Below are 27827 nucleotides of genomic sequence, written 5' to 3'. Positions count from 1 at the left end.
TTTAAATACACGTGGTAAAGGAGCAATATCCTGTTGACAGTGATATTAAGCAATGGGGATTGACTTTGATGTACAGTATGTAGTAATAAATGAAAAGCACCAGTTTGCTTTTGTTCTACAATATTACTTTTATTGTTAACCGGTTTTCGGCTTACAAGGCCACCTTCAGACATTTACTGAATTTCTGCTGTCGTGCCAAAATGTTGTGAAAAATATTTAGGAACAAGACAATTTAATTTAAGAGTGTGGTGTAATGAAGTGAAAAATAATGAAGACATATTATTCAAAACAACTTTATTTCAGTAATTTAGAAATATTTGCAATATAAACATTGTTTCATCCAGCTTCAGTTCGGCCATACTGAGCTTATTCAGCATCATCCTGACTTTCTCTACCAGGCTGCGTTCAGGTGGTGTCAACATTTCTTCAATCTGAAAATAAATAAATACTGTCAGAGCACTCCTGTATTTAGGTAATCTTAAAGCCAAATACCATGAAAAAAACAAATTATTCTCCTAAGCTGTCTCTCATACATTTACAATATAGTGCTCTTAACTCTATCATTTTACATGCTTTAACATTAGGATAGTTATATTTGTGAACAAAATCAGTTTAATATAGTACTGCAAATTAATGATAATTGTTAATACAATCAAAGAAAATTAGATTCTGGCAGCTACATCCTTCTTAATTTACACCTTGGCTCATTCTACGTCCTTGAAAGTTCAGTACTCTAAATGAGAGGCAGACTTTCAACACAGGGTGGTAGCTGGAGATGGATGGATGGATGGATGGATGGATGAATGGGACATTCCATATCAGAAATTATCATGGAATTAAATATTCAGGGATACACAGTGTCAAAAGTACGCAACAAAACACCAACTTTCATGCATTACTTATCATCATGGATAACACACCAGTGGCATTTGCACAGAGTTGTCAGTGTTAACAGACAAGCAACATTGTGTTAAACAACCACAGAAATCAATGTGAGATGTATGATGAATGTATCAGTTAGGAGAGCGCAGTGAAATTGGCATTAATGGGTTGTGGCAGCACACAGCCAAAACGAGTACCTTTGCTAACAGCAAAAAATCACCTGCAGTGACTCTCCTGGGTTTCTGATCACATCAGTTCGACCCTCGATGACTGAAAAACTGTGGCCTGGTCAGATGAGTCCTGATTTCAGTTAGAAAGAGCTGATGATAGGGCTCAAGAATGGAGCGGACCCCAATAAGCCATTGACCCAGGTTATCAACAAGGCTATGCAAGCTGGTGATGGCTCCATAATGGTGTGGGCTGTGTTTACACAGAATAGAATGGGTCCTCTGGTTCAACTGAACTGGTCATTGACTAGAAATAGTTATGTTTGGCTACTTGGACTCCATTTGCAGACTTTTATGGATGACAATGTGCCATGTCACTGGGCCACTATTGTACATGACTGGTTTGAAGAACATTTTGGACAATTCGAGCAAATGATTTGGCCACCCAGATCGCCCAAAATGAATCCCATCAAATAACTACGGGACGTAATTGAGAGATAAAATCGTGCTCCAGCGACACTTTCGCAGTTACGAATGGCTATAGAGGCAGCATCACTCAAAGTTTCTGTCGGGGGCTTCCAAAGACTTGTTTAGTCCATGCCATGTCGAGCTGTTGCACTACGCATGGCAAAAGGAGGTATCCCATGACTTGCCACATCTGTGTGTTTTTGTGAATGGTTTAAGGCAAATGCGGAGATAGTTCCTGGCTGCATTTCCTTTCCCATCCTCCTCAAACCTGAGCTTGTGTTCTCTCTCTAATGACGTTGCCATCAATTAATTACTTTCTAAATTTGTTCACCTATATCAATTGGACAGCAAATGCAAAAATAATGTTGAAGAACTGTGATGTTATATTTTCTCAGCATTGGATGATTTTGAACTATTCTCAGGTATTCAGCAGAAAGGCATCTTCCAGGTGGTGGGATACTTCAGCAAGCTGACTTGATGCGCTATCCTGAAGATCGACTAGCTTCTGTTGACCACTATATATATATATATATATATATATATATATATATATATATATATATATATATATAATAGAGGGAAACATTCCACATGGGAAAAATATATCTAAAAAGAAAGATGATGAAACTTGCCAAACAAAAGCGCTGGCAGGTCGATAGACACACAAACAAACACAAACATACACACAAAATTCTAGCTTTCGCAACCAATGGTTGCCTCGTCAGGAAAGAGGGAAGGAGAAGGAAAGACAAAAGGATATGGGTTTTAAGGGAGAGGGCAAGGAGTCACTCCAATCCCGGGAGCGGAAAGACCCACCTTAGGGGGAAAAAAGGACAGGTATACACTCGCACGCACACACACACATATCCATCCACACATACACAGACACAAGCAGACATTTGTAAAGGCAAAGAGTTTGGGCATTTTTTGGGCAGAGATGTCAGTCGGGGCGGATGTACAGAGGCAAAGATGAAGTTGAAAGACAGGTGAGGTATGAGCGGCGGCAAATTGAAATTAGAAATTAGCGGAAATTGAGGCCTGGCGGATAGCGAGAAGAAAGGATATGCTGAAGGGCAAGTTCCCATATCCGGAGTTCTGACAGGTTGGTGTTAGTGGGAAGTATCCAGATAACCCGGACGGTGTAACACTGTGCCAAGATGTGCTGGCCGTGCACCAAGGCATGTTTAGCCACAGGGTGATCCTCATTACCAACAAACACTGTCTGCCTGTGTCCATTCATGCGAATGGACAGTTTGTTGCTGGTCATTCCCACATAGAACGCTTCACAGTGTAGGCAGGTCAGTTGGTAAATCACGTGGGTGCTTTCACACGTGGCTCTGCCTTTGATCGTGTACACCTTCCGGGTTACAGGACTGGAATAGGTGGTGGTGGGAGGGTGCATGGGACAGGTTTTACACCGGGGGCGGTTACAGGGGTAGGAGCCAGAGGGTAGGGAAGGTGGTTTGGGGATTTCATAGGGATGAACTAAGAGGTTGCGAAGGTTAGGTGGACGGCGGAAAGACACTCTTGGTGGAGTGGGGAGGATTTCATGAAGGATGGATCTCATTTCAGGGCAGCCTGCTTGTGTCTGTATGTGTGGATGGATATGTGCGTGTGTGCGAGTGTATACCTGTCCTTTTTTCCCCCTAAGGTAAGTCTTTCCACTCCCGGGATTGGAATGACTCCTTACCCTCTCCCTTAAAACCCACTTCCTTTCGTCTTCCCCTCTCCTTCCCTCTTTCCTGATGAGGCAACAGTTTGTTGCGAAAGCTTGAATTTTGTGTGTTTGTTTGTGTGTCTATCGACCTGCCAGCGCTTTTGTTCGGTAAGTCTTACCGAACGAAAGCGCTGGCAGGTCGATAGACACACAAGCATACACACAAAATTCAAGCTTTCGCAACAAACTGTTGCCTCATCAGGAAAGAGGGAAGGAGAGGGGAAGACGAAAGGAAGTGGGTTTTAAGGGAGAGGGTAAGGAGTCATTCCACATGTGTGGATGGATATGTGCGTGTGTGCGAGTGTATACCTGTCCTTTTTTCCCCCCTAAGGTAAGTCTTTCCGCTCCAGGGATTGGAATGACTCCTTACCCTCTCCCTTAAAACCCACTTCCTTTCGTCTTCCCCTCTCCTTCCCTCTTTCCTGATGTGTGAATGGATATGTGCGTGTGTGCGAGTGTATACCTGTCCTTTTTTCCCCCTAAGGTAAGTCTTTCCCCTCCCAGGATTGGAATGACTCCTTACCCTCTCCTTCCCTCTTTCCTGACGAAGCAACCGTTGGTTGCGAAAGCTAGAATTGTGTGTGTATGTTTGTGTTTGTTTGTGTGTCTATCGACGTGCCAGCGCTTTCGTTTGGTAAGTCTCACCATCTTTGTTTTTAGATATATTTTTCCCACGTGGAATGTTTCCATCTATTTAATGTTCCCTCCCTCCCGCTGTTGATCACAGGGGCAGCTCTGCTGGTTAAGTGGAGATGGAAACACACAGTCAGGACACAATCCACAGTCACCATGCCACTACCTCCAACCTCGGGACACTGCTGGAGCAGAGGCCGAGTGTCTACACAGTGTCGTCTTAGCTCTTCAGCTGGTGTTGCATAATTGGATTTACCCAGGCTGCCACTGAGCTTTGAGCACACAGAGGCTGGACACCAAGCCTTACTTAAATGGAAACCATCTTTTTTATTTATAAACTAATTGTGTGCCTGGATCTCTACAGATTGTTTTAAGATTCATCCCAATGTATATTAATGTAAATAAATCAGTTCTTTACATTAAAGCTGGTTTGAACACTATAGTGTTAGGGAGGTGCAGGCCCTGTTGGTGATGTTATAACTGGCCTTTTGCTGACATGAAAGCCTATCCACCTGCTAATTTGTGTGAAGTCTATAATTTAACAAAAAATCCCAACAGTAATGCTAAAATACTAGTTTCTCAGCAAGAAATGAAATAATACTCTTTAACAATTCTAAGGGTTGCTTTCTACTGTCCCCTCAACAAACATTGACTTGTCACTTTAGCTGCACGTACTACTTTTCTTACCTTCTTACATTATCTGTTGTTTAGTCTCTAAATCATAAAAGGCCTACATATAATACTGAAACTTATGTCTTTGAGCTGTTGGGAGAATAACACTGAAAATGGAGCTTGCATTTTTTTAAAAAAATGTGGCATGAATGTGTGACTTGTTACAATTCAAGGGCTTGTACGTACCTCGGCTAACTGTTCTGGAGTTGCTCCCTGCTCACGCAAGTTCTGTGTTATGGAGGCAATTCGCTGCTGCTTCTCAATAAGTCTACGATTCTCATTCTTTTCATGCTCCCTGCGTATCATTGCATTGTATGTAGCATGGTAGCACACTTCCAGCATCATTCTTGCCACCTGAAAATTATACACTTATTTAAAGAATAATCTTTCTAAAATAAGGATTACTACAAATTTGTAAGGCAGTTAAGAATTACAATACACTTCATGCCGATAAGTGAAATTTCAAATACTCTCCTCTGCACTGTGTAAGGCATGGCCCAAAAAAGAGAAACCATCTCCACTTGAATGAACACACGTCACCAGAATGAGATTTTCACTCTGCAGCAGAGTGTGTGCTGATATGAAACTTCCTGGCAGATTAAAACTGTGTGCCAGACCGAGTCTCTACCAGTAGAGCACTTGTCTGTGAAAGGCAAAGGTCCTGAGTTCGAGTCTCAGTCCGGCACACAGTTTTAATCTGCCAGGAAGTTTCATGTCAGCACACACTCTGCTGCAGAGTGAAAATCTCATTCTGAAAACATCACCCCAGGCTGTGGCTAAACCATGTCTCCACAATATACTTTCTTTCAGGAGTGTTAGTTCTGCAAGGTTCACAGGAGAGCTTCTGTAAAGTTTGGAAGGTAGGAGACGAGGTACTAGCAGAAGTAAAGCTGTGAGGACGGGGCGTGAGTCGTGCTTTGGTAGCTCCATTGGTAGAACATATGTCAGTTTGAAGTCCAGCTCTTTTGTGGTGACACAATCTTGACTCTCATCAAGTGGTAAAATAAAGACAGATCAAACAGTGAACCTAATCAGTAATAACTCATACAATAGAGCTGGTGCTTTGGGCAGCCATATGAACAATAAATGGAACATAAAAGCTTAGCTTACAAATGCATAACCTGCCACATAACACCTTTGCTATACAGAAAGTGATTATCTTTATTGATTTCATTATTTGTATTCTACCACAAAGAGAAAGACTACATAAAAAAAAAAAAAATAATTATCTTATCGTGCTATATAATGAATGCACTGAAAGCTTTTACACCTATAAAACTGGACTGTAATTCACTTTACTGCAATGCAAGTAAAAATCCAAGAACCTTGAAGGAAGCATTACAGTAGCACAACATATGTAACAAAGGAATACAGTAAAGCTCTCAGGAATGCCTTTTTTGGATGCTAGTATGCTTTTTACGTTCTCCTTGCTGTGCTCAATGTCTTACTTTGCTACCTAGGTAGCAGAATTCCTCAACTTCATACTTCACGATCACCAATTCTGATAATTTTCTTGCTGTTTTCTTTCTTACTACTTCTCACTACTTTCACCTTTCTTCGATTTACTCTCAGTCTCTACTCTCTAGTTGTGAGCATGTTAATTCTATTCCACACATTCTGTAATACTTCTTCACTGCTCTCGGTCTTCCACTCTTTGTTCTTGTACATATTGTATATTACTCATTTTCACTGCAACTTCTCCCTATTTTTTTTATTTATCTCAGTGTTGTTGTCCCCCCTCTTTCCATGATCCACAAATCCTATGACTGTCTTGATTTTTTTCTTCAGTCTTAATCTCCAAACAATGGAAAATCCAGGATGGAATGTAACAATATTATGAAAGTAAAGTTGCCACTCACTATATAGCGAACATGCTGAGTCGCAGATAGGCACAACATAAGGACTCCCCACCTTTCTTTTGTTCTCCATCTACCCTCCCGACTGCACATAGCTGCCTTACACTCTCTCCACCTCAGCTCCCCAGCAGCACTGCACTGTCCACCACACATACAGTACAATCCCTCGCCTTCCCCGCCCCAGCCTCCTCCTTACCCCAACCAGTCGCCACTCCCATCATGCACTGGTGCTGCTGCTCACAGTGTGGATACAGTTGCCTGAGAATGCAGTCATGTGTGTGTGAGTTGTGTTTGCATGAGTGTATGTGGGTGTGTCAGTTGTATATTTTTGACGAAGGCCTTATGGGCAGAAAGCTTTATTTGTGACAATGTTTTGGTTGTGCTTCTCTCTGACTCAGCATCTTCGCTATATGGTGAGATCTTTAATTTTCTTTTCTGTCGGTGTCGCACCATTCATCCAGAACCAGAACTTTACCTTAATGATGATTCACTCACTGTAGTGGAGACATTCGATTCTTAAGACTGGTTTTTGACACCCGATTGACTTGGCTACCTCACCTTCGTCAGCTTAAAGCTGAAGTGCTGGCAGCACCTCAATGCCTTCTGCTGCCTGAGTAACACCAACTGGGATGCAGATCGCTCTACGCTGCAGCAGCTCTACACAGCCCTTGTTCAATCATGCCTTGACTATGGGAGTCTGGTTTACGATTCAGCGGTGCCCTCAGCATTGCGTTTACTCGACCCAGTGCACCACTGTGGCATTCACCTAGTGATAGCACCTTTTAGAATGAGTCCAGTGACCAGTGTCCTGGTGAAGCCGGAGTCCATCCATTGAAGGTCAGGTGTGCACAACTGCTCGCCAGTTATGTTGCACACGTTCACGTTCATAGTTCTCCTGCGCATCTGAATTACAGTCTTCTTTTTCCAACCATGGCGGTTCATCTCCCACATCGGCAGCCTAGGTCAGGGCTTACGATTGCGGTTTGCGTCCGTTCCTTTCTGTTTGAACTGGAGTCCTTCCCATTACTACTACCACCTCTCCTCGAGGTCCTTCACATACACCTCCATGGTGTACACCTAGGCTGCAGATTCTTCTGGACCTTTCGCATGGCCCTAAGGACTCCGTTAAACCTGTGGCTCTCCGCTATCACTTCTTCTTGATTCTCGACACATACCGGGGCCATGAAGTCGTTTACACCGACGGCTCTATGGCTGATGGTCACGTAGGCTTTGCATATGCTCATGGAGGACATACTGAACAGCACTCCTTGTCAGATGGCTGCAGTGTTTTCACTCCAGAGCTGGCAGCCATATCTTGTGCTCTGAGCACATCCACTCATGCCCTGGCGAGTTTTTTCTCCTCTGTACTGACTCCTTGAGCTGCCTACAAACTATCGACCAGTGCTACCCTCGCCATCCTTTGGAAGCGTCTTTTCAGGAGTCCACCTATGCCCTGGAACGCTCCTGTCATTCAGTGGTGTTTGTGTGAACCCTGGACACGTCGGAATCACAGGCAACGAACTTGCTGACAGGCTATGCAGAAACCGTTTCTGGAGATGGGCATCTCTGAAACTGACCTGCATTCCGTCTTTTGCTTCAGGGTTTCTCGGTTTTGGGAGATGGAATGGCATAACAGTACGCACAAAAACTGCATATCATAAGGGAGACTACGGAAGTGTGGAAGTCTTCCATGCGGTCCTCTCACAGGGAATCAGTTGTCCTCTGCTGGCTCCGCATTGGCCATACATGGCTAATGCATGGTTATCTCCTCCATTGGGAGGACCCACCTCAGTGTTGCTGTGGCTCACAAATGATGGTCATCGAGTTTTAGCCACTCTGCGGTGGACTTCTAACTTTCCCAGCACCCTACCTTCGGTGTTGGGCAACACTGCCTGAACTGTAGTTTTACTTTTTATTCTTGAAGGTGGGTATTATCATTTGATCTAAGTTTTAGCGCATGTCCTTTGTCCCTCTGTGTCCTCCACATAGTGCTTTTACAGTGGACGTTTTAATGTGTTGCAGAGAGGCTGGCTTCTCCTTTTTATTCTCATGGTTAGCCAGCCATGGTAGTCGGCTCTCTTGTTTTGATCTCTTCTGCATGTTTCTTGCATCTCTCTGTGATTTTTTGGTCCGATTTTGTCCATTTTAGTGTTTGTTGCCCTCCTGTCATGCTTGTGGTTTTCTCCTTTCTTCCAGCTGTGTTTTGTATGTCTCGGTTATTTTACTCCCACCCTTGTGGAATTATTTTATTCGGAATGAGGGACCGATGACCTCTTTTAAACCAACCAAGCAACTTCACTGAGCCCCCACTGTATCTAGACTGAGCCTTAGCACTTCCATTTTCAGATCCTCTAATGCTCCTACCATGTCCAAAATTCAGACACTCCAAGTCATGAATGTTATTCCTTTGTTGATTATTCCCTCTTTTTCTCCTGATCAGCTCCTTCTTGGCAGTCCCTCCTGGTGATCTGAATGGGAGGCAAGTTTGGAATCTTTAGCCAATGTAGAGATCATGACACTTTTTTTTATTACAGGCTACATTCTGTGAATATACATTTTGTATCTTTAATGCAGTGGTTTCTGTGGCCTTCTACACCCTCATGCCATTAATCTGACTTTTAGAGACAGTTTTCCACCCTGATGGTAAAAAGCAACGAGTTAAAATTTCATAGAGTGGCTGAGATACTAGTTACAGCGCTCCTAGCGGCAACCAACGCTAACTCGGCCGCCATGTTCTCTTTAGTCAAAACATTAGGAAAGCATTACTGTTGTTTGTGTTGGAAGTGAGTCAGCTGTTGTGATATTACTGCAATATTTAACTTTTCTAGTTGACTTTTTTGTTACAAAATATAAAGTCAACATGCCTGCAGTGTATTCAGCGTTCAACTGCACAAATCGCAGCGATAAAACAACAAATATTTCATATTATAAGTAAGTATATTAGTACCGAAATACGACACACGTTTTTTAGTGTTTATTAAAGAGTCATTTGCATTGGAACTGTAATTATGCTTAAGACAAATGCAGGAAAGTAATTTATTTATCGTTGATTACAGATTTCCTTTAAAAGATAAGGAAATTACAAAAAGATGGGTTATAAATATGAAGCGAGAAAACTGGTTTCCTATTACAGCCAGTTACCTCTGCTCAGCTCATTTTGAAGAGAAATATATGTCCAGAGGCGCCTTTTGTCAAAAGCATCACCTACTATCTTTAACTTTCCACCACATTTACAAAAGCAAGATAAAGTATTACGACCACAACCCAGAAAGCGATCTTTCGACAATTTGCAAGATAGTGCTGTTACAGTGACATCATTAGCACAAAGTAAGTCAATAATTTAATTTTACTCCGTGTTCTTATCACTTTGAATTACACACTTTCTATTATAATCTTATGGTGTAACTCTGTTATAAACTTATGATGTAACTGCATTCTTTCAGTGCCTGTCGGACCCACATCTGTTTCTGCTGACCACAATTACTGTCTACCAAGCCCTAAGAAGTTGAAAACACAATATAACAGAGTACAAGCAGAGAATGTGCGACTAAAGAAGCGGATAAAGCAAATGAAGCAACTTAGTGTACGACACAAAAGAAGAATAGTGCAGTTACAGACTTTAGTTGCTGGTTTGAGAAGAAGTATGTAGTTCAGTTTCTGATATGTTAAACAGTGAACATGTAGTTGGTTTGTTGAAGGAGCTATTGGAACTTCAGTGCAGTGCTAAAGTATGCCATTATTCTCAGCAAATAAGGAAATTTGCCCTGACCCTACACTTTTATTGTGCCAAGGCATAGCGACAAAAATATCGCATTTCTGCGCCCGTTACTGTTTCTAATAGTTAACCACAGCATGTTTAGAAGTTTCACCGTAATATTCTGGTGGTACCTGCTCTAATTGCATTAATTTATGGGCAACAAGTAACGTTATAGTGGATGGACAGACTTATTTGAGTTGTCTTGTAGCGTTATCTACATCGAAAAGTTTAGTTTCGACAAAAACATCCCTTTTTGCCGTCAGTGTACACTGAAATCACTGCTGTCTATTGCTTGTTTTAGAAAAAATAAAGGTAGTATGGGCTATTTCAAATAAGTCAAGCGCAGTTACAAGGGGGCGGGACACAGCAGACGATTGCCTTGACTAAAGAAAACATGGCGGACCTATAGCCACTCTATGAAATTTTAACTCGTTGGTAAAAAGAGTGTCCTGAACCTCTGTCCGCTCCTTCACCCTCTTTGACAAGACCATTCTCAGAACAAGGGTGACCTTCTGGCAGGTGATGTTCTGGCGGAAGTCTTCAGCCACCATTGCTGATGATTTTTTACTGAAGATTTAAGCAGTAACAAGGTTCAAATCCAAGACAATTTGACTAGTAGTCAAAGCCAATACCTCTAGACCATGGTTTCATTTCCCGTTCAACATTTATTTAATCTTTCAGTACCTTTTGACACCTCTAAGGACATCAGCCTCCACCTAATTGACCATCAGGTTCCAGACTTCAATAAATATTAAACCATGTTCAATTAGTCATGATAGAATTTTGCCTTTAGGAAAAACAAGCCACTAAAAAATAGAGATCTCAAAAGCAACTCTAAAAATAATATGGCCTGATTTTAAAATAATTAACAACTTGAGGTTTCACATGTTTACTTACTTTCTTCAAGAATTTAAAGTAAGGTAAAGGCAACATATAGGATTCTTCACAGACAGGAAAGGTCTACTGTGCAATATTCCAATGATGTTAACAACACTGAATGGATAATTTGTTAAGAACAGAAAGAAATGGCAGTTAGCTGACAAGGCATATGCAGCGATGGGAAGTGACCACTACAGACTGCTAGCCCTCAGTGTGATTTTAATTATGTTTTTCAAGAACAAAAAGCATAAATAATGAACAAAAGTGCTTAAGGGTAACCAGTCACTGCAAACACTTATAACAGGTCAGAAAGAGCTTTCAAACCTTTAATGCCTTTTTTAGTCTGTATTCTGTGAACAGACATTTTCCATTCTTACAACAAGCTGGTTATGGATTTTAAGTTTTGATCCATATTTTTAAAACTTCAGTCGCTACGTTCCACTAAAGATATATTTTCCCTTCAATGTCAATCTATAACAGTTTTTGCTTTTGTAATGTCTTATTCCGCAAAAGTCTAAATTTCATGTCCCACAAAGTTGCATTTTGACTGATCTTGTTGCAGTGTAGACAGCTGGAGCATTGAAATTTATTGTTTGCAGCACCTCCAAAATATTAATTTGCTAACTATTAAGATATTCTACAAAACAAGTGCTCAACCTGTCTTGATGTGAAGTAATTGTTACCTGTTGCAGCAGCAAACCTTGAAAAAGATCAAATTGATGCAATTTATTCACCTGGTTTAGATCTATATGAAACAGAAAAAATGTCTTATTTGGCTGATTTGTAGACATTGTCTTGCGCAGTTCTTGCATTTGTATAAAATTTTCTTGCAACAGTCGATATGTGTACAGTTTAGCTTCTTTTGCTGGGATCATCACCAACTGTTGTATTTGTTCTTGTTCCACGAACTCCTTTGCTCTAACCAACCTGAAATAATTCAATACAATTTCAAGCAAATTTTTTATTCGTTATGTAAGGATGACTTTATTTTACATTATGTGATACAATCAAACTGCAAAAATGATTAAATGAAGCTCAACAATATCACAACTGTGTGTACTTATTACACACAGTGGAAAAAAAGGGACAACTGGTAAACTGACATGGATTTGGGGGGGGGGGGGGGGGGGGGGTTGTTACCGAACTATGTGATATCTGTGATCAGACCCAAATATATTTGAAAATTTTCAATGTAGTTCTATAATTTGGATTGTCCTTGTACCATTCTCTCATTATGTATTCCAGTGCACAGTTGAAAAGTAATGGTGATAGGCAGTCACCTTGTCTTAAGCCTGTTTTTATGAGGAATTGTTCCGAAATTTCTCCTCTAAACTTCACTTTTGATTTGGTGTTGGTTAGAGTGAGTTGTATTATTTTAATTAGTTTTGGATGGAGTCCTAGACTTCTTAAAATTTTTAATACTGAAGGTCTGTGGAGACAGTCATATGCCTTCTTAAAATCTACAAATGTTATTGCCAGAGGTTTGTTCCGTTTCTTGTAGTATGCCATAATCAATTTTAAACTAATTAACTGCTCTGCACAGCTTCTCCATGGTCTGAAACCTCCCTGATATTCCCCTAACTCCTGTTCTAATTGCTCCTTGATTCTTTCATATAGGATCTTGGATAGAATTTTATATGTGCAATCTAGGAGAGAGATTCCTCTGTAGTTGTCTGGGTTGCTCTTATCTCCCTTTTTGTGTAGTAGGTGGATGATAGCTGTGGTCCAATGTTCGGGAAATTGTTCTGTTACCCAAATTTTTGTTAGAGCCATGTGTAAGGAGGTCTTGACTGTGTCACTTGCATATTTCCACATTTCAACAAAAACCTGATCTTCTCCACATGCCTTATAATTTTTTTGTTCTTTAAGAATTTCTTCTACTTCTTGGAAAGTTGGAGGGTCTAGTTTGTTAGGTTTGGTTTTTATTGGGGTATTTATGTTGATTTGTAAGGGTTCTTTGGGTTCCTCGCAATTCAGAAGTTTGTAAAATGCTTTTGCCATGATTTCTGCATTTTCCTTGTTACAGCGTGTCATTCTTCCATCTTCATCTTTCAGTATTAGTGTAGGGGCCTCATATTGTTGTAGTTGTTTCCCAAAGATTTTGTAGTAGTTCCTGGAGTTGGTTTTATGATAATTACCTTCTATAGACTTCATAATATCTTTATGAAATCCTTTCTTGATTCTTCTAATATTCTGAGTGAATTTTTTTCTTTCATTTTTTAGGTTGATGGCATTTTCTTCAGTTTTATGTGTTTGAAACTTTAACCATGCTTGGTGTCTATCTTCATGGAATTTGTCACATTCTGATGTCCACCATGCATGTTTCCTTCATGGGTTCAAGGGAGCTAGATTCTCTGCTTCTTTTTTAAGATTAGGCACTAGTTGTTCTAGATGATCTGTTAATTTGATGGTTTGTGTTATTTGTTGGTACTTATTATTTTTAATTAGCTGATGTGGGTCAAACCACCTTTTTATTTTATTAGTTTTTCCGGTCCTCTTCTTTAACGGTGTGAATTTGATTTTAATTTTAACCATATAATGGTCTGAGCCTGTGTCTACTCCTCTCAGTACTTTAACATTGTGGATTTCCTTATGAAAATTTTTGTCCATACAGACATGGTCTAGCTGCCACTCGCCCTTCCTCCAGTCTGGATGTTTCCATGTTTTAAGTTTACTTGGCTTCCTCTTAAAGTATGTTGATTTAGATATAAGGTTGTGTTCTCTGCAGAGTTCTACAAGTCTTTGACCGTTTTTGTTTGTAAATTTATGTGGACTCCATTTTCCAATTATATCTTTATATTTCCTTTCTTTTCCCAACTGAGCATTGAAATCTCCCAATAAGATTTTTACATTCTTTTTATTTACTCTGTTCACAGTTTGTTCCAGAAGGTCCCAAAATTTATCTACCTCTTCCTTTGTTTTTGTTAGACAATTTTTTTCATTTGTTGGGGCATGAGCATTTATTATTGTATAGGTTTTATTCATTGTGTTAAAGCTTAGAGTCGCAATTCTTGGTGATACTGCTTGGAAATCCGTTACTGAATCTATTATTTTTATGTTTACTAAAAACCCTGTTCCAAACTGGGGACATTGTCTCATTGCCCTCGGTCCTGGTTTCCCATTATAAATTCTGTATCCTTGTGATTCGAATGGGTCCTCTGTGGTGTTTCTCATTTCCTGGATCCCTGTTATTAAAATTTTTTGTTTATTTAGTTCATCTGTGCTCCTTGAGTTTTCCGGTCTGAAGTAGTGAGTTTATGTTGTGTGTTGCTATATAATTTATTTGCTCATGTTTAATCTTCTTTTTGTGTTTTGGTGTGCATTTGGATGGTTGCAAATGCTCCGATTCGTTGCTGTCTTCTAGTTGACTACCCACCGAATCCGATGTAGCCTTTTCCTGCCTTTTTGAGCAGGACGGTGGAATTTTTTTCCTAAAAGACCTTTCCATTTTTGACTGTCGAAGGTTGTCAACCTTAGTTGGAGCAAGCTCCGATTTACAACTCCGGTTGTTAACCGCAGAGGGTGTGTTTGGTCCGCGAGAGCTATTTTATTTCACTCAAGTCCGCCAGGAAACCGGTGAGGACTTCCCTATCCGCCACCTGGGACACGCCACGTAGGAGTATCACCTCTCCTCCTACTATGACATAGTAGGTTCGTGGCATCCTGCAGTTTACTAGGCATAACTGCAGCAAGCAAGAGCTGTGCAAAAGTTTTGGATTCCCTTGTGCACTGCTTACTTGCTATGCCTCGAAAATGACAGGGTGTGCTCATGTCCAAATATCGACTGTTGTCACCCGGCTGCATTACCGAAGTCATTTGAACACTGTATACATCAGGAGATACTCAGGTCTCTTAATTTTATTCAAACTTAATTGTGAACAAAAATTTTCCCCTCACTGCAGTATGAAAAGGGACGTTCATTATTCTTCTTCCATTACCCACTGTTCAGATCGTCAGCTCCAGGAAAAATTTTCTGATATAATCGAAATACTGTAAAATAAATAAAAAATAAATTTTTGACAAAAAGTTCAATTTTGAGACATCTTTTCATTTGTAGTAATTTTTTTGTCCATTTGAAATTCTGAAGTTGAGGTCATTTTCTCCATTTTCCAATAATCTCCAGGCAATGTATGGTTCATCAATCTGTTGCCCTTATCAGGTTGCCTAGAACACACATCACAAAAGAAGAAGAAGATTGAACATACTTTTTCGAGAAAAATGCCTTTATTCTGTTCAGAGAGCAGGTATGACTAAGAATGTAACAGATGGGGCATTTGTTGATCTTACAGCTGCATATGACAAAATACAACATAGAATCTTATTTAGTAAACTCTCCAAAATAGTTGGTGTATAGAATCATATTATTTTTCTTTCTTTTCTTTTCTAATATATAAGCTATATGTAAACTGAATGAGCTATAAACCAAAGACACCGCCAAAAGTAAATTAACGGGTCGTTTTGTGGCAAGGATAATGTTTTGACACATTGTTAAATATCTGTATGAAACAAAGTAAGAAAAACACTCTTCAATTTATTAATTCATGTACCTTCACCCCTCTGTTTTGGGAAGTGGTAGCATACAGACGTATGCTTGCATCCATCATACCAGCATTGTTAAAAGTGTGTATTTTAACTGTTCATTAAAAGTATTATAAAAGGTTATTAAAAAAGTAATATTTATTTGCACAGTTATAAGTTCAACTCCTAGCTGTTCATGCCGCCGAGATACTGCATCAAGAGGTTCAGTGCGAACAAGAATAATTAATGCTGTATCTGGGAAGCATTCCTGCATAGACATTGTCACGCTCAAGACTAAAACACAATGGAATTAATGTGAAGGTAATGACTCAGACTTGAGGGGCACCTATTGAACTTTGTTTACATATATTAAAAATATTGTGCTTCATGTGTTTAAGAACTTACAGACAGATTGACAATTTCAATGGTTGTGATTATTTGGTACCACACACTAGTGGAAGCAGCAGTTGACCTTGAATGTAATGATATTCAAGGTCTGTTTATGTTCGCATCAGTTAGAATACGCCCAAGATTGTGCACCGATTCATAAATTACCTTCAAAATTTTCTCCAATCAATTTTTGCAATTATTAATACATTTCCACATCTCTATTCTTTAGGAGTGATAATCTTACCAAAATAATTTTTAATCTTATTAAGTAATAGAAAACTATTGACTTTCGGAATAAGCACAACAGTCGGAGAGATCAGAGAAACAGGTTACCTCAAAAAGTGTGCTCTGGTCTATTGTTTAACGTACAAGCAATGGCCAATCTTGTCCTCTCCACTGGCAAAATATTGTACAGTAAAAAAATTAATTAATTAAGCTGTAGCTAAAATTCCTTTATGTTTGTGAGTGTAAGAACTGATGTGCTTTTACATTAAGTACTATTTTTTTTCTTTGATTTTGTGAAGTATGGTATGGCATGTAAATAAATAAACCTGTTGGAAGCCATTGTACATCCAGAAGGTAATTTCACAATATTGCTCCAAAATGAATTTCTTTATATGCTTTATCCTTTCCCTTTCTCCTGCTGAATCTAAAATAACTGTATTTGTTGTCCTTTACCATGCTGTGTTGTTATCTGTTATCAGCTACATTGTGGTCCACGCGTACTCACTTAAATTTATTTTATTCATCAGATGTATTACTTAAGTAATATGGTTCTAGCTGGATCGTATGTACACCAAACGTCAATATCACACAAGGACAAATAACTGCATACTCTCAATGCTGCATACCGCGGAAGCTAAGTTTTGTCAAGTGGAGGGGTCATTGTAAAGCATAATAAGAAAAGCTAGATGGGCCACCCACTCTGAACATGCAATAAAATTATTTCTCCCATAGGGATCACAGAGACAAGATCACATTAAATTTACAGGTTGCAGAGAGGCATTTCAATGATCAGCCAATCTGCACACCATATATGAATGGAACAATAACAAAACCTAATGTGTGGTAGAATAGTAAGTACCCTCTGCCATGCACTTCACAGTAGAAAGAGGTACACCATGAGAAAGTGATTTCACAAAATGCAACTTCTTTTTGGTCACCTCAAACCACTCACCTCCCGCGTGCACAGGATGCTCCTCATCTATTGAGAAGAAATGAAATGGAAGAGGATTTTGTTCTGAGCATCAGTTGTATCTTTAGGCGTCTGTTCTACCATCTCACTCATTTCCATCAGCACTGTCATCTAACAAAGAGTCAGTCTTTCCACATCTCTAAAACAGTCCAAATACATTTTGTATGTTCTGAACCAACTTCTCTGATGGGTAAAAATTTGTTCATGCCTTGAACGGCATTAATGTGCAATTTCTTCAAAAGCAGTGATTTTTGCAAAGCAGTTGACCTTGGATTAGCAGAAAAAAATGAACTCTGATCACGTTGAACTTGGAACTGTGACCTGTATAGATGTTACCAGCAGATTATTCCTCCCTCAACTGGAATCAACTTTGACTAGCAAAATATCGCTGTTCAAGTCCTGTTTAATTGCTATCTTCAGTTCAGAATCTCCAGTGAACGAGCATAATCTAACCGTCAGTGACATGGCACGTTGTTGGCCAATCTGTATGGTGACTACCTTGTTTTAGTACATCAGTAGTGCCATTTTCTTTTAAAATAATTTTCAGTGTGTTGTTTTTTTATTTCTCATTCTAACGTCTTGCTGTCTTTCTAATGTCCCTCCTCTTACGAATGTAGGATCAATACATTTGTAAAGACTCCCTTGGTAATGTGAGAATTTTATTCCAGCATACACAAATTCAATAAAATGAGCGACTTGTCTTTGTTGTAAGCACTGTCCACCTTTCTGATTCAGGAGTTACACGGGAGCCCCTGCAAGTACATATGAAACCCATAGCTTACCACAGTTGAGAATGAGGAAGAATTTAAATTCAATTTCATACTGCTCAGGTACACTGGAAAACAGGATGAAAGCAGAGCAGTATAGCTTGACAAGAATCCAGCCACAGCTTGCTGTTCTGGGAATATGTGAGGCAAGATGGCTGTCCATTGCCCTAGTGCAGACATTTCAACATGGCATTTTTAGGTTGGGTTGGAAGGTGTGTGTGTGTGTGTGTGTGTGTGTGTGTGTGTGTGTGTGTGTGTTGGGGGGGCATTCTGGTCAGGCCTGAACTATCACTGCTAATTTCAACAAGCAATTGCGTGACAACATTTACTGAATGCTTTGTGGACTCAATTTTGCTTTGTGTTATGCACTGTGCCCCACCTTCAAAAGTGGGGATCTTCTTGTAAAAAAATTAGTGACTTAGCCAATAACACCTATGTCAAACACACATACCTAAATATCCTTGCTGCTTTTGAACCAAAGCGTTCCAAAACGGTGTTTTCAATAGTTGTCCAAGTCAGCTGAGTGAAGGCTTCCTTTATATTAAGGACATACTGTCCTCCACCACTGTCCCCATCCTTGCCCACGAACTGACTTGAATCTTCCTCTGAAACATTTTTAATGCACGTAAGTGACTTCGAACTCCTCAAAATAAGCCTAAGCCACAATACTTTGGTCAAAATAGTGCAATTACAAAATTTCAGTCTATGACAACACACATTACATCAACATTAGCAGCAGCAACCCCATTGGGATTGAAAAACTCGTTCCAAAACCTGAAAGTTGTTCTTCATGAGGACAGTTACAGAATGTTATGAATGAGGGAACCATCCATAGCTTTCATTGGTGATTCACTCTCATCTAAACTATCTGAGCACTTCTCAGAATGCAACTCAAACTACAAACAAAAAATGCCTCTCAACTTGACTTTCAAATTTAACACAGGCTCTTATCTGTTGATAGATTCATCATTATCCATAGATCCTGTCAAGGAGAACCTTTAGGGATGTGGAACAAGTCAAGGTATAAATGAACAAATGACAACGAAATCATAGAAGTTTAATCACTACACTGTCTGAACAATAAACTACCATTATACTGCTTAATGATATTCACACTTATACCATCAAAATTTATTGAGTGATTTAGCAAGAAAACTGCTACTTCGAGAACTAGTGCTATCTCAGTTTGCTGCTGTTTATCTGCTGTTAGTACTTAATATTTACTTGATTAGAATGGTGTTCTTCAAATAAATATTTCTGTATATCTGTAAATATTGAGCCCTATTTACAGGATATTACTTCTTGTCATACAGGTCGATTGCCAACACCGCTGTTTGAAACGTAGTAAACAGAACTGTTTAATCTATGAATATAGAGCTTCAGATTATTTGCAGAATGAGTGGCTAATACTGACCCTCCATGAACCATAGACCTTGCCGTTGGTGGGGAGGCTTGCGTGCCTCAGCGATACAGATAGCCGTACAGTAGGTGCAACCACAACGGAGGGGTATCTGTTGAGAGGCCAGACAAACGTGTGGTTCCTGAAGAGGGGCAGCAGCCTTTTCAGTAGTTGCAGGGGCAACAGTCTGGATGATTGACTGATCTGGCCTTGTAACACTAACCAAAATGGCCTTGCTATGCTGGTACTGCGAATGACTGAAAGCAAGGGGGAAACTACAGTCGTAATTTTTCCCGAGGCATGCAGCTTTATTGTATGGTTAAATGATGATGGCGTCCTCTTGGGTAAAATATTCTGGAGGTAAAATAGTCCCCCATTCGGGTCTCCAGGCGGGGACTACTCAAGAGGACGTCGTTATCAGGAGAAAGAAACCTGGCGTTCTACGGATCGGAGCGTGGAATGTCAGATCCCTCAATCGGGCAGGTAGGTTAGAAAATTTAAAAAGGGAAATGGATAGGTTAAAGTCAGATATAGTGGGAATTAGCGAAGTTCAGTGGCAGGAGAAACAAGACTTTTGGTCAGGTGAGTACAGGGTCATAAATACAAAAAAATGAATAAAAAAATAGGAGTGCGGGTAAGCTACTACAAACAGCATAGTGAACGCATTATTGTGGCCAAGATAAGACACGAACCCCACACCTACTACAGTAGAATAAGTTTATATGCCAGCTAGCTCTGCAGATGAGGAAGGAATTGAAGAAATGTATGATGAGATAAAAGAAATTATTCAGATAGTGAAGGGAGACGAAAATTTAATAGTCATGGGTGACTGGAATTCAATAGTAGGAAAAGGAAGAGAAGGAAACATGTTGTTGACGTGGTCTTCAGTCCTGAGACTGGTTTGATGCAGCTCTCCATGCTACTCTATCCTGTGCAAGCTTCTTCATCTCCCAGTACCTACTGCAGCCTAAATCCTTCTGAATCCGCTTAGTCTATTCATCTCTTGGTATCCCTCTACGATTTTTACCCTCCACACTGCCCTCCAATACTAAATTGGTGATCCCTTGATGCCTCAGAATATGTCCTATCAAGCGATCGCTTCTTCTAGTCAAATGGTGCCACAAATTTCTCTTCTCTTCAATTCTATTCAATACCTCCTCATTAGTTATGTGATCTACCCATCTAATCTTCAGCATTCTTCTGTAGCAGCACATTTCAAAATCTTCTATTCTCTTCTTGTCTAAACTATTTATCGTCCACGTTTCACATCCATACATGGCTACACTCCATACAAATACTTTCAGAAACGACTTCCTGACACTTAAATCTACACTCGATGTTAACAAATTTTTCTTCTTCAGAAATTCTTTCCTTGCCATTGCCAGTCTACATTTTATAATCCTCTCTACTTCAACCATCATCAGTTATTTTGTTTCCCAAAAAGCAAAACTCCTTCACTACTTTAAGTGTCTCATTTCCTAATCTAATTTCTCAGCATCACCCGACTTAATTCGACTACATTCCATTATCCTTGTTTTGCTTTTGTTGATGTTCATCTTATACCCTCCTTTCAAGACACTGTCCATTCCGTTCAAATGCTCTTCCAAGTCCTTTGCTGTCTCTGACAGAATTACAATGTCATCGGCGAACCTCAGAGTTTTTATTCCTTCTCCATGGATTTTAATACCTACTCCGAACTTTTCTTTTGTTTCCTTTACTGCTTGCTCAATATACAGATTGAATAACATCGAGGAAAGGTTACAACTCTGTCTCACTCCATTCCCAACCACTGCTTCCCTTTCACATCCCTCGACTCTTGTAACTGCCATTTGCTTTCTGTACAAATCGTAAATAGCCTTTCGCACCCTGTGTTTTACCAATGCCACCTTCAGTATTTGAAAGAGAGTATTCCAGTCAAAAGTGTCAAAAGCTTTCTCTAAGTCTACAAATGCTAGAAACGTAGGTTTGCTATTCCTTAATCTTTCTTCTAAGATAAGTCGTAGGGTCTGTAATGCCTCACGTGTTCCAATATTTCTACGGAATCCAAACTGATCTTCCCAAAGGTCGGCCTATACCAGTTTTTCCATTCGTTTGTAAAGAATTTATGTTAGTATTTTGCAGCTGTGACTTATTAAACTGATAGTTCGGTAATTTTCACATCTGTCAACACCTGCTTTCTTTGGGATTGGAATTATTATATTCTTCTTCAAGTCTGAGGGAATTTCGCCTGTCTCATACATCTTGCTCACCAGATGGTACAGTTTTGTCAGGACTGGCTCTCCCAAGGCCATCAGTAGTTTTAATGGAATGTTGTCTACTCCCGGGGCCTTGTTTCGACTTACGTCTTTCAGTGGTCTATCAAACTCTTCAGGCATTATCATAGCTCCCATTTCATCTTCATCTACATCCTCTTCCATTTCCATAATATTGTCCTCAAGAACATCGCCCCTGTATAGACCCTCTATATGCTCCGTCCACCTTTCTGCTTTCCCTTCTTTGCTTAGAACTGGGTTTCCATCTGAGCTCTTGATATTCATGCAAGTGGTTCTCTTTTCTCCAAAGGTCCCTCTAATGTTCCTGTAGGCAGTATCTATCCTACCCCTCATGAGATAAGCCTCTACATCCTTACATTTGTTCTCTAGCCATCCCTGCATAGCCATTTTGCACTTTCTGTCGATCTCATTTTTGAGACATTTGTATTGCTTTTTGCCTGCTTCACTTACAGCATTTTTGTATTTTCTCCTTTCATCAATTAAATTCAGATCTCTGCTGTTCCCCGAGGATTTCTACTAGCCCTCGTCTTTTTACCTATTTGATCCTCTGCTGCCTTCACTACTTCATCCCTCAGAGCTTCCCATTCTTCTTCTACTGTATTTCTTTCCACCATTCCTGTCAATTGTTCCCTTATGCTCTCCCTGAAACTCTGTACAACCTCTCGTTTAGTCAGTTTATCCAGGTTCCATCTCCTTAAATTCCCATCTTTTTGCAGGTTCTTCAGTTTTAATCTACAGTTCATAACCAATAGATTGTGGTCAGAGTCCACATCTGCCCCTGGAAATGTATTCCAATTTAAAACCTGGTTCCTAAATCTCCGTCTTACCATTATATAATCTATCTGAAACCTTCTAGTATCTCCAGGGTTCTCCCATGTATACAATCCTCTTTCGTTATTCTTGAACCAAGTGTTAGCTATGATTAAGTTGTGCTCTGTGCAAAATTCTACTAGACGGCTTCCTCTTGCATTTCTTAGCCCCAATCCATATTCACCTACTATTAATTCTCTTCCTTTTCCTACTGTCGAATTCCAGTCACCTATGACGATTAAATTTTTGTCTCCCTTCACTATCTGAATAATTTCTTTTATCTCATCATACATTTCATCAATTTCTTCATCATCTGCAGAGCTAGTTGGCATATAAACTTGTACTACTGTAGTAGGCATGGGCTTTGTGTCTATCTTGGCCACAATAATGCATTCACATAGTAGGTGAATATCGATTGGGGGAAGAAATGAAAGAGGAAGCTGCCTGGTAGAATTTTGCACAGAGCACAACTTAATCATAGCTATCACTTGGTTCAAGAAACACAAAAGAAGATTTTATACATGGAAGAAGCCTGGAGATACTGACAGGTTTCAGACAGATTATATAATGGTAAGACAGAGATTTAGGAACCAGGTTTTAAATTGGAAGACATTTCCAGGAGCAGATGTGGACTCTGACCACAATCTATTGGTTATGAACTGTAGATTAAAACTGAAGAAACTGCAAAAAGGTGGGAGTTGAAGGCGATGGGACCTGGATAAACTGACTAAACGAGAGGTTGTACAGTGTTTCAGGGAGAGCATAAGGGAACAATTGACAGGAATGGGGGAAAGAAATACAGTAGAAGAAGGATGGGTAGCTTTGAGGGATGGAGTAGTGAAGGCAGCAGAGGATCAAATAGGTAAAAAGACGAGGGCTAGTAGAAATCCTTGGGCGACAGAAGAAATATTGAATTTAATTGATGAAAGAAGAAAATAGAAAAATGCAGTAAATGAAGCAAGCAAAAAGGAATAAAACGTCTTAAAAATGAGATCGACAGGAAGTGCAAAATGGCTAAGCAGGCATGGCTAGAGGACAATATAAGAATGTAGTGGCACGTGTCACTAGGGGTAAGATAGATACTGCCTACAGGAAAATTAAAGGGACCTTTGGAGAAAAGAGAACCACTTGTATGAATATCAGGAGCTCAGATGGAAACCCAGTTCTAGGCAAAGAAGAGAAAGCAGAATGGTGGAAGGAGTATATAGAGGGTCTATACAAGGGCAAGGTACTTGAGGGCAATTTTATGGAAATGGAAGAGGATGTAGATGAAGATGAAATGGGAGATATGATACTGCATGAAGAGATTGATAGAGCACTGAAAGACCTAAGTCGTAACAAGGCCCCAGAAGTAGACAACATTCCATTAGAACTACTGACAGCCTTGGGCATCTGGTGAGCAAGATGTATGAAACAGGCGAAATTCCCTCAGACTTGAAGAAGAATATAATAATTCCAATCCCAAAGAAAGCAGGTGTTGACAGATGTGAAAATTACCGAACTATCAGTTTTAGTCACAGCTGCAAAATACTAACATAAATTCTTTACAAACGAATGGAAAAACTGGTATAAGCCGACCTTGGGGAAAATCAGTTTGGATTCCGTACAAATATTGGAACACATGAGGCAATACTGACCCTACGACTTATCTTAGAAGCTAGATTAAGAAAAGGCAAACCTACGTTTCTAGCATTTGTAGACTTAGAGAAAGCTTTTGACAGTGCTGACTGGAACACTCTATTTCAAATTCTGAAGGTGGCAGGGGTAAAATACAGGGAGCGAAAGGCTATTTACAATTTGTACAGAAACCAGATGGCAGTTATAAGAGTCGAGGGGCATGAAAGGGAAGCAGTGGTTGGGAAAGGAGTGAGACAGGGTTGTAGCCTCTCTCCGATGCTATTCAATCTGTACATTGAGCAAGCAATGAAGGAAACAAAAGAAAAATTCGGAGTAGGTATTAAAATCCATGGGGAAGAAATAAAAACTTTGAGGTTCGCTGATGACATTGTAATTCTGTCAGAGACAGCAAAGGACTTGGAAGAGCAGTTGAACGGAATGGACAGTGTCTTGAAAGGAGGATATAAGATGAACATCAACAAAAGCAAAACGAGGATAATGGAATGTAGTCGAATTAAGTCGGGTGGTGCTGAGGGAATTAAATTAGGAAATTAGACACTTAAAGTAGTAAAGGAGTTTTGCTATTTGGGGAGCAAAATAACTGATTGGTTGGTTGGTTTGTGGGATTAAAGGGACCAGACTGCAACGGTCATCGGTCCCTTGTTCCAAAACTTAAAAACTACCACACAAAGTAAAAAATGGATAAGAGAGACAACAGACAACACAGTACAAGAAAAACTCGGACAAAGAACAGACATAAATTAAAATCAAACGGAGTGTGGCAGTGGTTGGCCGATCATAGAATAAAAAAGAAAAAGCCAACCACCGAGAACACATTAAAAACTCAGTTTAAAACCGTAGGCCAAAGGCCAGAATCACCACAAAACAATAAAATAAAACAAACACTCATATTAAATGATAAAAACCCCCTGCCCGAATAAAATGTAAAACTAAGCCAGCCATAGCAGGGTCATCAGTTAAAAGGGCAGGGACCGTATCAGGCAGCGCAAATGTCCGCCTGACCACAGCTAAAAGGGGGCAGGCCAACAAAATGTGGGCCACTGTCAAAGCCGGCCCGCAGCGACACAGAGGAGGGTCCTCCCGACACAGTAAGTAACTGTGTGTCAGCCGGGAGTGGCCAATGCGGAGCCGACAAAGGATGACTGAGTCCCTGCGGTTGGCTGGCATGGATGACCGCCACACAGTCGTCGTCTCCCTAATGGCACGGAGTTTATTGGGCGTGATCCGATCGCGCCATTCAGCGTCCCAAAGCGCAAAAACTTTTCGGCGGAGGACCGCTCGCAAACCAGTCTCTGGGAGGCCAACATCCAGAGATGGTTGCCTGGTGGCCTCTTTCGCCAGACTGTCAACATGTTCATTGCCCAGGATACCGACATGACCGGGGGTCCACACAACGACCACAGAGCGGCCGCAACGGGCAAGAGTATGCAGGGACTCCTGGATAGCCATCACCAGATGAGAATGAGGGAAATACTGGCCGAGAGCTCGTAAACCGCTCAGGGAATCGCTACAGGTCACGAAGGACTCACCTGAGCAGGAGCGGATATACTCTAGGGCTCGAAACATGGCGACCAGCTCAGTAGTGTAAACGCTGCAGCCAGCCGGCAAGGAACGTTGTTCGGAATGGTCCCCTTGAGTTAGCGCATAACCGACATGACCAGCAACCATCGAACCGTCAGTGTAAACAATGTCAGAGCCCTGATACGTGGCCAGGATGGAATAAAAGCGGCGGCGGAAGGCCTCTGGAGGGACTGAGTCCTTCGGGCCCTGTGCCAAGTCGAGCCGGCGCCGGCAGAAATGCATAACGCGGGTCAGGGCAGCCGAAAACTGAAAACCATGCGCTACAGCCCAAGACTGCGCCTTGCGGATAGCGCCCTGTAGCTGACGTTCAACAGCTGCAATGCCAGTAGAGCGGTAGTAAAGGCAGAAGTCGTCAGCATACAGGGAAGTGGAGACAGAATTTCCCACCGCCGCAGCGAGCCCGTTTATTGCGATTAAAAACAGGCAGACACTGAGGACAGATCCCTGTGGTACCCCGTTCTCCTGGACTCGGGAGGAACTATGGGAGCCCGCGACTTGCACGCGGAAGGTACGATACGACAGAAAATTTCAGATAAAGATCGGCAGAGGGCCCCGAAGACCCCATCCATGAAGCGTAGAAAGTATGTGATGACGCCATGTCGTATCGTACGCCTTCCGCATGTCGAAAAAGACAACGACCAGGTGCTGACGGCGGGCAAAGGCAGTACGGATGGCCGACTCCAGACTCACCAGATTGTTGGTGGCGGAGCGGCCTTTACGGAACCCACCCTGAGACGGAGCCAGAAGGCCCCAAGACTCCAGTACCCAATTCAAGCGCTGGCTCACCATCCGTTTGAGGAGCTTGCAAAGAACGTTGGTGAGGCTAATGGGGCGGTAGCTGTCCACCTCCAAAGGGCTCTTGCCCGGTTTCAAAACAGGGATGACAATGCTTTCCCGCCATTGCGACGGAAACTCACCCTCGACCCAGAGACGGTTGTAAAGGTCAACGAGGTGTCACTTGCAGTCCACTGAAAGGTGTTTCAGCATCTGACAGTGGATGCGATTTGGCCCAGGAGCAGTATCAGGGCAAGCGGCAAGGGCACTGTGAAATTCCCACTCACTGAATGGAGCATTGTAGGATTCAGAATGGTGGGTGCGAAAAGAAAGGCTCCGACGTTCCATCCGTCTTTAATGGAGCGGAAGGCCAGGTGGTAATTTGAAGAAGCAGAACTCAGAGCAAAATGCTCTGCCAAGCTGTTGGCAATTTCGTCGGAGTCTGTACAAACTGCTCCATTCAGTGAGAGCACAGGGACGCTGTCAGGGGTCCGATAGCCATAGAGGCGTCGGATCTTGGCCCAAACCTGCGATGGAGACACATGGAGGCCAATGGTGGACAAATACCGCTCCCAGCACTCCTGCTTGCTTTGGCGGATAAGGCGGCGGGCCCGCGCACGCAGACGTATGAAGGTAATGAGGTGTTCAATGCAGGGATGTCGCTTGTGACGCTGGAGCGCCCGCCGGCGATCTTTAATCACTTCAGCGATCTCAGGCGACCACCAAGGCACAGTCCGCCGCCGAGGGGACCCAGAAGAACTGGGAATGGAAGATTCGGCGGCAGTAACGATGCCCATGGTGACCGATTGAACCACCGCATCAATGCCATGATTAGAGAGAGGCTCAATAGCGGCAATGGAGGAAAACAAGTCCCAGTCAGCCTTATTCATTGCCCACCTGCAAGGGCGCCCAGAAGACTGACGCTGTGGCAGTGACAGAAAGATCGGAAAGTGGTCACTACCACACAGGTCGTCATGCACTCTCCATTGGACAAAAGGTAAGAGGCTAGGGCTGCAGATCGAAAGGTCAATGGCGGAGTACATGCCATGCGCCACACTGAAGTGTGTGAAGGAACCATCATTTAACAGCGAAAGATCGAGCTGTGCCAATAAATGCTCAATGGTGGCACCTCGACCTGTCGCCACTGACCCACCCCACAGAGGGTTGTGGGTGTTGAAGTCGCCCAGTAATAAGAAAGGTGGCAGCAATTGGGCTATCAGCGCAGCCAGGACATGCTGCGCGACACCACCATCCGGTGGAAGGTAAAGACTGCAGACGGTAACAGCCTGTGGCGTCCACACCCGAACAGCGACAGCCTCTGAAGCTGTTTGTACAGGGATAGACTCGCTGTGAAGAGAGTCAAGGACATATATGCAGACGCCAGCAGACACCCTTTCATAAGCTGCCCGGTTCTTATAATAACCCCGATAGCCACGGAGGGCAGGGGTTCA

The 27827-nt window shown here is 41.5% G+C and overlaps 1 protein-coding gene across 3 annotated transcripts in view; it reads right to left on the bottom strand.

The window, feature by feature from the left end:
* Positions 1-279: 279 nt before the first annotated feature.
* The window catches only part of LOC124621797 (DNA-directed RNA polymerase III subunit RPC3), a 107100-nt gene continuing 79552 nt past the window's right edge, over positions 280-27827 (bottom strand). For all 3 annotated transcript variants that reach the window (XM_047147231.1, XM_047147232.1, XM_047147230.1), the window contains 4 exons: positions 18353-18506; positions 11766-11958; positions 4726-4893; positions 280-431 (listed from right to left, as the gene is read on the bottom strand). In XM_047147231.1, the coding sequence (XP_047003187.1) occupies positions 300-431; positions 4726-4893; positions 11766-11958; positions 18353-18506 (647 nt within the window). In that variant the 3' untranslated portion in view covers positions 280-299. The remainder of the gene's footprint in view (positions 432-4725; positions 4894-11765; positions 11959-18352; positions 18507-27827) is intronic.

This window comes from Schistocerca americana, chromosome 7 (genome assembly GCF_021461395.2).
Source record: "Schistocerca americana isolate TAMUIC-IGC-003095 chromosome 7, iqSchAmer2.1, whole genome shotgun sequence".
NCBI lineage: Eukaryota > Metazoa > Arthropoda > Insecta > Orthoptera > Acrididae > Schistocerca > Schistocerca americana.
This window is presented reverse-complemented; position numbering and strand designations above follow the sequence as displayed.